This window comes from Podarcis bocagei (genome assembly GCF_964188305.1).
Source record: "Podarcis bocagei genome assembly, chromosome: 4".
NCBI lineage: Eukaryota > Metazoa > Chordata > Lepidosauria > Squamata > Lacertidae > Podarcis > Podarcis bocagei.
Genome location: NC_138128.1, coordinates 31,096,395 through 31,108,473, shown reverse-complemented (window position 1 = coordinate 31,108,473; position 12,079 = coordinate 31,096,395). Strand labels below are relative to the sequence as shown.

General features: G+C 42.3%; 1 protein-coding gene across 5 annotated transcripts in view; it reads left to right on the top strand.

Moving 5' to 3' along the window:
* Nucleotides 1–12,079, top strand: part of NYAP2 (neuronal tyrosine-phosphorylated phosphoinositide-3-kinase adaptor 2) — a 152,176-nt gene that overhangs the window by 128,049 nt on the left and 12,048 nt on the right. For all 5 annotated transcript variants that reach the window (XM_081192593.1, XM_081192596.1, XM_081192594.1 and 2 more), the window contains one exon: nucleotides 1,805–1,908. In XM_081192593.1, coding sequence (XP_081048719.1) covers nucleotides 1,805–1,908 — 104 coding nt within the window. The remainder of the gene's footprint in view (nucleotides 1–1,804; nucleotides 1,909–12,079) is intronic.

Here is a 12,079-nt window from a genome sequence, read left to right as displayed (position 1 = left end):
TGCCAGTAAATAATTTGAATTATTTTAATTTTGTTTTTATTTTCTTACTTGGTTTTTTTTTTAAAGAAAATAGTTTTAAAAGGTTATAAATAACAACCACTTTTTGTTTTGAGTCTTAGAATAATGGACATAGGAAGGTGCTGGAGCAGTAACAGGAAATTATTAGTACTAGAAAACTGGCAATGAAATCCTTATATAATACCTATCTACTTACTACCCATTCAGTGGGATTTATTCTCAGGCGAGTGTGTACTGGATTGTAGCCTGAAAGCTGCAATAGGCACACCATGCTAGAAATATAAGGCAAGGTAGATTCTTTAAAAGGAACAACCATTCTCTCTGAGTATGATACATTCCATTCCTTTGATGCCAGATGAAAGGGGTTTTTGCTACTGAAGATGTGATAATCTTCCATGATGATGTATGTGTCCAAGTGAGAATGCTAGCATTTCCATTTTCTGGAAACAAACAGTTCAGAAGCTGTGGTAGACAAGACCTTGCAGTTTTTCACATCAACGAAACTAAAGAACCACATTGCCTACAAGAAGCAGAGATGAACCAAACACCCCTACCCCAATGATTCTCCATCAATTAATGAGAAAGGGAATTGCGTTCAAAAATTATCAAAGGGGGGAGAAAACATGGGTGAAATTTTATTGGGCGAGGTGTAGGGTTTTTTATAAACTTGCCTTATTTTTGAGGTGGTTGGGGAGTATTTGCGAGTGTCCTTTCATTCATTCTGCAAATAATCTCTCCAGCAGTTTCCAGTCTCAGCCTTCCTGGATGCCTAAGAGTTAATGATAGCCCATGGGAAGAAGTCACGAGGTAACTGCTCCCACAGGGCTTTTTTCATATCAGGAAGTGAGAGCAACCAGGGAGGCTGCACAGTGCTGGAGAAATGATTATTGAGTTCACCCTCAGTCACTTTACAATGATATAACATTCTCAAAACTATTTGATTGGCTTGGCCCAGATCTTCAATGCCTACTCCTGAAGAGGAGAAGAGGAGGAGTGTTCAATGGGGTATGACCAATGGTGGTGTTCTGTGGGGTATGACCAATGGACCCTAGGACCATTCAGTTGTATCCAGCTCAAGCCAGGCAGCCAAGAGGTGTTCTGGTGGCACCTCGCAAGGGCCTCAAGTGCTGGCCAATCATTCAGCTTACTTGCAATTTCCTGCTTGTACTTCCTGCCAGTCATGACGAAAGCCAATCTGCCAAATCACACCCAGAGATGGACTGTGTGGAAAAAGAGGGAACCACATGGCCAATCGGGAAATCTGGGGAGCGGGGGGGGGGACTACTCATTGCTCCAAAGAAGCAGCCAGCCAAAGCTGATTCTCAACCTAGAGCAGGCAGGTGGGATGCCACACCGAAGAAGGCTGACAAGGGAGGGGGGAGAGCTTTTATTGTGATGCCAGTGCCACCTCGTCTCAGCATGGCATCCTGAGCATCTTGATGTCAGTGTGCTCCCTGCACATGATCCCTATTTCCAGAGTCACCTGAGGGAGATCCAATCCACTCCCTGCTAAGCACATGTTTGAGCTGTGTTTTGTTGACAGCGGGTTCTCTTCCATAGGCCCTTGTGGTGGATAATCAAGGGCTTCTTTGAGGCAAATCTCAAAAACAAGTTGGGAACCGTTGGAGGGCAGCAAGCTAGACCACGCTGCCAGAATATAGAGAGCAAAAGAGAAACGAGAACATCATAAACCACTGACTTTTACAACTATGCTTTTCCGTGGCTGTCTGGATTTGGACAAGGGACTCCAGAACGTGATCTCTGACCTGTTTCTTTTCCTTTCCAGAGCCGAAAGCAAGCTGCAGGTTAGGACGATCTGCATCCACATCAGGTGTGCCTCCTCCCTCTGTTACTCCTCTCAGGCAAGCCAGCGATCTGCAACCGAGCCAGGTACCATCGTTAGCCAATCGTGAATGACTTCCTGTGATGCAACATGCCAAATTTTCTCACCTCTCTGTGTGTCTGTCATCTGTTGCTGTAAATTGTTCTTCTGTGTATTTGGTTTGATTTCTGTTTGTATGCCTGTACATGTGCGTGTCTCTCTCTCTCTCTCTTTTATAAGCAAAGAAATTCTACCCTCTCCAGTATCATGTCAAGACTTTCTTTGCTGTTAATTCATTTTAAATCTCTGTTTGTCTCCTCTTCATTCTGTAATATAAATGTGCTGACCTTTCATACTCTATATATTAGCTGAATGCTGTGCACGCTTTTTTTTTTTTAGGGAAAAAATGATCCTGTGGTATATTTTTTTATCAACAATTTATCAATTTAATCGATGCTGTTTATAACATATATTTCTTTTAAATATCTCACATACAACTTTTTTTTTTACTTTATTTCTCACTGACTTTGTATATACCATTTGAACTTTGACTTATTGTATTGTAATTATACGTGCATCTGTTTTGAGCTTGGTGCATGATTAGCAGTCATATAGATCTATCTGTCTGTCTATACATATATATACATATATATATACACACACACATACATTTTAGCGAAGCTGCAAAATATTTTGTTTTCTGCATGTGGCAGCTCATTTTTCATCAGCTCTTGCTTCTATATAATAGTAGTGGGACTATAAAGTAATATCTTGCGTTTTTATAAACTGGGAAAAACTTGCAATGAGCAGGGTATATATCAGGCATCCCCAAACTCGGCCCTCCAGATGTTTTGAGACCACAATTCCCATCATCCCTGACTACTGGTCCTGCTAACTAGGGATCATGGCAGTTGTAGGCCAAAAACATCTGAAGGGCCGAGGTTGAGGAAGCCTGGTATACATGGAAGGAAGTCCCATATATTGTGAATGACAGGGGGTGCAATGTGCTCTCTGCAAACCACCTCACTAATGGGTTTTCCTGTCCGCTAGGTGTTATTGGGTACTGGCCAAGGCCCACACTACTGTTGGAGGCCCACTGCTAATTCCAGAAGCCTCCTGGTCCCACTGCTCCTTCTCCTGGTTTTTACTGCCTATTTGATGGACCAGAAGGAGGAGATAAATTAGCATCCTTTGCTTGCTGTGCACTTTGCCTTTGGGTGGTTGGGCCCTGGGGGAAATGGTGACTGAATGGGCATTAGGAACAAAAGCAAGGAGGAGATGGGTCTGCTGAGGGTATCCTGCTGAAGGTCCCTCCAAGACCCTGAGCCACCACAATCACACAGGCAAGTCACCTAGTGGCATGTTTGGCTCCCAATAACAAGAACATCTCAGACAGCTGCACAAATAGAGATGGTTCCAAAGCAGACTTTAGGTGAACTGGAAAGGAAAAGTTGTCCAAAGCAGTTTTTATTTTTTTAAAAAATGTATTGTTTCTTCCTTTCTCAAAACATGTTGGGAACTACATCAGTTTGTGCAGCTGATACTTGACTTCTTGGATTTCCCAGTCCCCCCGTAGCTGTTTTGTAATCCTCTCTGTTGTGTTGGTACAGGTTTTACCATCACTACAATATTGTCTCCAAAAAGGAACCTTCTTTCTGTCAGCAAATAAGTCAATTCAGTTGGGCTCTAACTGTTAAAGGATACCTCTCTTTCTGGGTTAGCAGACAGGGTTTTCTCTCCTTAAGCCTATCTACATAGCTCCACCCTGGAAACTTAGCTTACAAATGCAGCAGTAAAAGGTGCTGAGGTGCTGAGATGTCCGAGTGATCAGCACTGCTTCACAGGGTATCTCACATTTGAAAGCTCCATTGTGTTAAAAACAGAAAGCTAGTGCATTAGGCAAAGGGATGGCTTGGAACTTTCCATGCCAGTGTACTAGTTTTCTCTTTGCAAGGAGGTTTTGGCAAGGGGGAGGGATTCAAATGTGGTATTCCCCACCTATACTATGAAGTGGAAGAGTCCTTTATAGTTCTGCAAGAGGGAAAATAGGGGAGATTCAGGGGATTGGTGTTGGAAATGGAGAGGGAGTCTAAACAGCATAGCATCAATTACAAGGAGAAGTGCCTCTTCACCACAATTACGAAACTAGCAGTGAATATGTTTAACAAAACAAAGCCTTATATTTTTTTACGCTGAGCTGAAAGTTCATCCCATTGAACTTTCAGCTCAGCAGTAATGATACCACCTTAGCATTCTGCCACCTATTTTGCTGCATGTTTACACCGAGCCATAGTCACATTAGAGAATAGGATGCAATGTTGAGAAAGTAGGTAGGTAGGTAGGTAGGTAGGTAGGTCAATAGATAGATAAATCGTGGTTAAAAACTACCCAGTTTAAATATTACTACTTACAATATATTACAAAGATTTCACAACTGCAGAGGCAGCAGAGAAGTCAGTAGAATAATCATTCTATGTATATAACTTGAAGAAAGATAAGAAGATATGAATATTTAGCTTTATTAGATGAATGTCGAGATCATATCAAGTAGTGTTTTACGTAAGTGCAAGATTTAAAATATAAAATTACTTACGCAGCAATCCAAAACATGCAGCATGTTTAGGATTGAGGAACTGGAGGAACAGGGACTTCACTTAAGTGTTATTAGCGTCTTTTCTCAGACCCAAAGTATGAAGGCAATATTTGAATCCTTCCCCGCGTCTCTTTTGTTTTGCTTTCGTGAAACTAGAATGTTGCAGGAACTCTAAAGAAATGCCACATTCTGGCTGGATTCTAGCAAAATCTTATCCGGATGGAAGGGAGTAAAAGGAACACAAAGCTCTAGCCGTTTGATAGCATCCTATTGATTGTTTGTACTTCTGAATTTTCAGAGCACTTGGTAAGATTACAGAGCAGTGAACCCTGGTGCTGTGCGTAATGCCTATGGATTGCTGGGGCAATGCAGTTTTCTCTGTGCAGATGCCATTTAACTTTGAGGAATAGTGACTATAGGGCCCCATGTGCATGCCTTCATGTAAGTGGGAGATATGCACTAGCCTAACCTCTAAGGAATGGGACACGGGTGGCGCTGTGGGTTAAACCACAGAGCCTAGGACTTGCCGATCAGAAGGTTGGCGGTTCGATTCCCCGCGACGGGGTGAGCTCCCGTTGCTCGGTCCCTGCTCCTGCCAACCTAGCAGTTCGAAAGCACATCAAAGTGCAAGTAGATAAATAGGTAAGGTAAGGTAAATGGCGGGAAGGTAAATGGCATTTCCGTGCGCCGCTCTGGTTCACCAGAAGCAGCTTAGTCATACCGGCCACATGACCCAGAAGCTGTACGCCGGCTCCCTTGGCCAATAAAGCGAGATGAGCGCAGCAACCCCAGAGTCGGTCACGACTGGACCTAATGGTCAGGGGTCCCTTTACCTTTACCTTTAACCTCTAAAGACCAGCTCTGTGTGTTGACTAAATACTTGGGCAGTATCCAATTAACATGTTCCATTAGCTCAAGGATTTCTGCTTGTGCAATGGAACTTGCCCCTCCTCCCACCCAATACCCTCTAAATCTGTTCTAGGTGTTTCCCCAACCCTCCAGGGAAATTTTGGGGAGGGCACAGGGGGCACATGGGGGAAACTCTCATAAAAATGAGTGGGACTCCCCCCCCCAATGGAGAGGTCAGGCACAGGGCGTTGAACCACAGTGTGGGGGTATAATAATCCCTAAACCTAGCAACTAGGATCTTGAGACAGATTCGACCCACAAGCAACCCCACACACCTGCTCATTTTTTAGCAGACCAACAAATGGTACATCACCTTAAGTCAAGGTTCATCAAGTCATTTGGGCACTTGAGGCAGCAGATCTCACTTCTTCTTTTTAGCTGTGAGAAGAAGAAGAGTTTGGATTTGATATCCTGCTTTATCACTACCCGAAGGAATCTCAAAGCGGCTAACATTCTCCTTTCCCTTCCTCCCCCACAACAAACACTCTGTGAGGTGAGTGGGGCTGAGAGACTTCAGAGAAGTGTGACTGGCTCAAGGTCACCCAGCAGCTGCATGTGGAGGAGTGGGGACGCGAACCCGGTTCCCCAGATCTATCGCTCTTAACCACTACACCTCTCTGGTGAGGTGCTGGTGAGAGCCAGTGTGGTGTAGTGGTTAAGAGCGGTGGACTCACATCTCCGCTCTTCCACATGCAGCTGCTGGGTGACCTTGGACTAGTCAAACTTCTGTGAAGTCTCTCAGCCTCAGCTTTGAGACTCCTTAGGGTAGTGATAAAGCGGGATATCAAAGCCAAACTCTTCTTTCTTTCTTTCTTTCTTTCTTTCTTTCTTTCTTTCTTTCTTTCCTTATTTTAACAAAGTTGTCTGATTTATTCCCATCAGTGGTTGGTGGAGCAGGATGGAGTCGGGTGGTTCTGGTAGCCTAGGCAAAGTGGCACGGAGTATCAGATAGACAGCCACTGCGCCCAACCCGTGCCATCTTCCCCATTGCCTTACCCCTCCCCCTTTTGGTACCCGGAAGTAACCCCAGCCAGCTAAGCTGTGCCACTCCTTCCCACCCTGCCTCACTGACTATTACTGCTTTTCCTGCACCAGTCCTTCATAGTTCCATTTGTAGGTCTGAAAGAACATGTATAAGTAGCAGCTAGGGAGTAGGAGGACCTGTCCATTTTGGTTTTCTCAGTTTCTCATTTTTCCAATCTTAAAATCAGCTCTCCACAATTTGCAGATTTTTCTGCTATAAAACCCTCATGGGAAATTTTCAGTACTTTAGTGCAAACTTCTCCTGATAAAAAATCAGTGGTACCTCTAGTTACGAACTTAATTCGTTCCGGAGGTCCGTTCTTAACCCGAAACTGTTCTTAACTAGAGGCGTGCTTTCGCTGATGGGGCCTCTTGCTGCTGCTGCGCCGCCAGCAAACAATTTCTGTTCTCATCCTGGAGCAAAGTTCTCAACTCGAGGTAACTCTTCCAGGTAGTTAGCAGAGTTTGTAACCTGAAGCGTTTGTAACTCGAGGTACCACTGTATTTTTGTATGCAGTTTTGACTAATGCACACATTTTTGCAAGCAATTTCTCTTAATATAATGCATTTTTGTATTGTTTTAAGTAATATTTTCATTTTTATGCATATTTCAAATTGTTTGGTTGGACAACTGCATTGCAAAATTCAGATAACTGTGAATTTTGAAGGATTGCTATTTTTCAGCTCTCGTGTTGTTTCAGAAATGGCAAATTTGATAAATCTGACTTTGCATGTGAAGTGAATCAAATTTCTCCCTCTTCCCTAGTAATAGGTTTTGACTTTAAGAAGATCTCTAGGAAGGGGTCCAAAAAAGCTGGCCTTGCATTGACTGTGAGAATAGTCAGTTTATGAAGTTTGTTCTTTGCTTCTCAGAGTCTTAAAATTAAGCTGGTGCATTCTGGTAATGCTTTAGAATGAGCACAGCAAACCAACTACATGTATTTCCCCTTGACAGCATCAAAGTCAAGATTATGTTTGTGAATATGAAATCTGTCCATTGCAGTTTTGTTCTTTGTCTACCCATAATTTCCAGCTTTCACTTTGGAAATGAAATTCCTTGCATGCTTATACTCTTCCATTGCACTGTGCACTGTAACAGCCACTAGATGGAGCTGGAATCCACACTATTATTTAAGTGAATATCTTGCTTTATTTTTATGAAAGGGAAATGGAGGGAAGTTCCATTTTCCCTGCTATTTTCTGACTGCCATTGATATATTTGCTAGTGCAATCAGAACAGCTCAGAAAGACTGGCAGGTGATTCACTGAACAACATCAATATTAGATCAAGTCAAAGCAATTCCAGCAAAAAGGAAAGTACGGAAACATCATAAAAAGTAACAGTTGTCCTGTTGGTGGAGGAAGCTGGAAGGAAATGAGTTGAATCAAAGCTACTGCTATGATGTTTCCTTAAAATGAATTGTGCTTCTGAGTATGCATTTCACCCCTTCCACCCCAAGGCCTAATATTTATTTTTATTTTCAAATATGGGGTTGTGTCCAATGCATTGCTAAGTTGAAATCATTTAGAGGTATACTTGTTCTACTGGCAATTTGCTTTTCATCAGTGGAATATTGTCACACAAGAGAATACATAAGCAGGTTGCTGTTAACTCTGTTGCAAAATAGATTGCACAACCAGTTGCACAACGAGTTTCCACTAAGATAACTGTTGCATTGGATTCCCCCATTGTGCACCATTAAAACTCACCTGTCTGCTAGTGCAAGAGTTCTTGTGCTAGCAGACAGAGAACATTAGATACAGCCCATTGCATGCCTCATCACTATTCCCCTTAATCTATGAGTTGCCACAATTCTGAAAGATCCCTAGTCTCCCTTTGCTACTCCAGGAAAGGGGGGGGGAGGAAGAGGGGCCTGTTGGGTGGTCATTATAGCCAGGTGTTGCAGGAGTGTTCTGCAAGAGAAAAGCTCTACAGCAGGATTAGTGGATCCCAGGGTAGAAAATGTGACACAGGACAGCAGCTGGACAGAAAAATAAAATAGATGGAGGCAACTAATGTTGGTTCTGTATGGAAGGTAAGGGTTAAATGTGTGAAGTTTGATGTCTTTAATGGACAAGAACGTATAAAAGATACATAGATGATATAGACAGTTTGTGACTCTGCAGTCTTAAAGTTGTTATTTGCCTCGTGTAAAAACCTTTCAAAGCTTAGGTAAAGGTAAAGGGACCCCTAACAATTAAATCTAGTTGTGAACGATTTTGGGGTTGCGGCACTCATCTCGCTTTAAAGGCCGAGGGAGCCGGCTTTTGTCTGCTTCTTTTCAAAGATTAAGAACTGCTTAATTGATGGAACCTAGCCTAGCAAAATCTACCTCTAAAATTTAGCCTCATCTTTCTTTGAAAGATGTACAAAATGTTCCCCAAACCCTATTGGTTTTGATGTTCAAACTTTAACACACACACAAACTTATGTGGACTTGAAATGTGTTGTGTACAATTGTTTTTGTACTGTTTGATGTGTAGGTGGTTATTAACTGAGATTTGTGTTTCTCTTTTTTGGGTGCCCACAAGAGGGAGGTATTGATCTACTTTGTTTTATAGTGTTTAGTTTTTTGTAAAGGACGAAAGTTTTACCCACCATACAAAGGAACAATCATGTGGTCTGATGGAGCCTAGAATTTCTAAATTTTCTGAAAATGAACTGGCGAAACACAGTGACAACTATTTTACTCATTTACAGTAGGCAGTGTGTTTCATTGGGGTTTGTCTAGTCAGACAACTGGTCTAAAATAAAACACATTTCTCATAAAGTTAAGCATGTCAGCACAGATTTCATCAGCCTTCAACCATCCTCCCATTTCCTTCACATACTGAATTGACAGATTTTTCATTTATTAACATTCAGTGATCCATAACTTGAATCCAGCACCATTATTGATATTGATACTGTACATTTTTGCAGGCAAACTGTTGCATACAGGTTATCTCAGTATTTTCCCTCTTATGGATCAGCAATGCATGAGTAGCATCTCATACAAACTACATTGCCAGAGTTTTCACAGGCAGGCATCATCTCACTTTTCTTGCATGCTTACTTTTTAATATCCCAGCATGGAATCCAAAGCATTGCACTGCATGGTCACCCATCCAGGGACTAACTGAACCAAGACCTGCTTAGCCTCAGCAAGGTGGTGGCCTCATGTGCCCTTAGACTGTACACTGGGACCCACATTTTAAAGGTGATTTAATGGTGGTTTTGCTTATGGCCATGCAAGGTAGCACATCCATTGTCCACCAGTCACTCTTTTTCCTATTGCAGCCCTCTGTGCCACATCGCATACTGCTAGAGAGGGTTCCCCAACACTTAGGAGCAGTTTTCAGGAGGTATGGGGTGGGGGCTGCAGTGGATAGAGGATTAGCAAAATCCTGGTAACCAACCCTTCATGAGTGGAAGTGCTTTTCACTAGTGCAAAACTACCATTGGATACAAGATTCCATCAGAACACTAACCTATGGAGGGTTTAATAATAATAATAATAATAATAATAATAATAATAATATTTTTTTTAATTTATACACCGCCTCATCTGGCTGGGTTTCCCCAGCCACTCTGGGCAGCTTCCAACCGAATATTAAAACCAATACAGCATCAAACATTGAAAACTTCCCTAAACAGCCTTCAGCTGTCTTTTAAAAGTAAAATAGTTGCTTATTGCCTTGACATCTGCTGGGAGGGCACTACCGAGAAGGCCCTCTGTCTGGTTCCCTGTAACCTCACTTCTCACAGCGAGGGAACCGCCAGAAGGCCCTCGGCGCTGGACCTCAGTGTCCGGGCTGAACGATGGGGGTGGAGACGCTCCTTCAGGTATACAGGACCGAGGCCGTTTAGGGCTTTAAAGGTCAGCACCAACACTTTGAATTGTGCTCAGAAACGTACTGGAAGCCAATGAAGATCTTTCAGGATTAGTGTTATATAAGCTTGGTATTATCCATAAGTTGGGTCACTGACACCTGACCATGCAACATTGCTACATCCATATTGCAAAGTCCTGAGCTGCATATGGAGTTGCTGACTGCCCTGTTAATATAGAAAGCTAACAGGGAAATTGAACCTTCCATGAGTATTATTTAGATACCTCGTGTCATGTTTTGGTCCACATCAAACATTTAAATGATTATTATGCCACTTTGAACAGTCACAGAGAATCCTGGTTACTGTAGTGTGTTAAGAGTGCAGGGAATTGTGTGGACTAATCACCATCAACCAACTACAGTTCCTAGAATTCCCCAGGGAAGGCCATGACTGTTAAAGTGGTATAAGAGTGCTATAATAAGAATGGGAAATTCATGGAAGGAAAGGCAGGCATCAGACCAAGGGAATAAGTGGTCCTCATTGGAGAAATGTTAAGAACTCTTCCAGGGTCTCCTATAAACCAATGATGGCCTGGTTTATAATCTGAGAAAAAGCTGGAAGCAAATAAAGCAAATCAATCCAAATGATCTGAGGGTGCCATACTTGAGCTTAGATTAGGTACGTATTCAGGAATGAAGAAAGGTTGAAAGATGGAGGTGATGGAAAATAGAGAACTAGAGCCAAATCACGGATCAGGAATCAGAAGCTAGAGGATAAGAGCCAGAATCCAGAAAGGCAATTTGTTATAATGAAAGGTTGAGGCTAGGCTACAGTAGGGCACATCTGTAGACTGCAACAGAACAAAGGCAAAACAAATAGGGATAAGGATGCACAGAGATGTCTGTTAAGTCTCTCATCCATAGTCATTTCCCATGCAATCCTAGATGTGTCTATTCAGAAGGAAGTTCTACAGGGATAAGTGAGGCTTATTCCCATGTAAGCATGTAGAGGATTGTAGCCATAGGTAGCTTTTGAACATGTGGTGCAGGTAAGAGCTTTGAGGAGTGCAGCTGAAAACTGCAATTCTAAGCTCACTTCCTCAGAAGTACCTGCTATTAAATGAAAGTGAAACAGTTCTTTAAGTAGATGTGTTTAGGATCAGGGTGTTAGTTTTTATACTACTATACTATAAAAATTTATGCAGATGTAAATGTGTGCAATAAAATATATTATTTCCACCAAAAAGACCTCACAGTCACAACAGCACAGCGGCATCTGTGAGGCAGTTGTATAGCGACTAACCAAACGTGGTTATTGGTAGACAAACATTTTATCCTTATGGCTTCATTGGTCTACAGGGGCTATCCCATGACAGGGTTCTCCAGGGTGATTAGGATGCAGCAGATCTCCAGCTCAGGCAGCTGATTCCTGGCTCAAGCAGTGTTAAGTCCCCAGCCCCTGCTCAGTGGAAGATATTCCAGAGAGGCTTTCTCATTTCAACTAGTGTAACTTTACACTGGCTTAACTTACATTGGCCTGCTTGGTGCTAGTTTCTTGTGCATAGGACTGCTTCCTGAATTTATTACGGCTTTTGAACCATGTTTTGTTTTTGTCTACTTAGCAAATAAAAAGAAATAAAATGTAAGTGCTTCATTCGCTTTTTATAACTGCCTTTCATGTGATACCATTCAAGCATCACAGTGAACTTACGAGGGACTACATGACAGTTGAATGAAATGAAGCTTATGGTAATAAGATATTAATATTATTTGTCAGCCTATGTGTATCTATAGGTTAGTTGTAACTTTATTGCGTAAGAGTCCAAGATCCTTCATAAGAGACTCACCTTTTCATATAATGGGGGGGGGGGGAGGAAATTCACTTTCTAAGACCTGGAGCA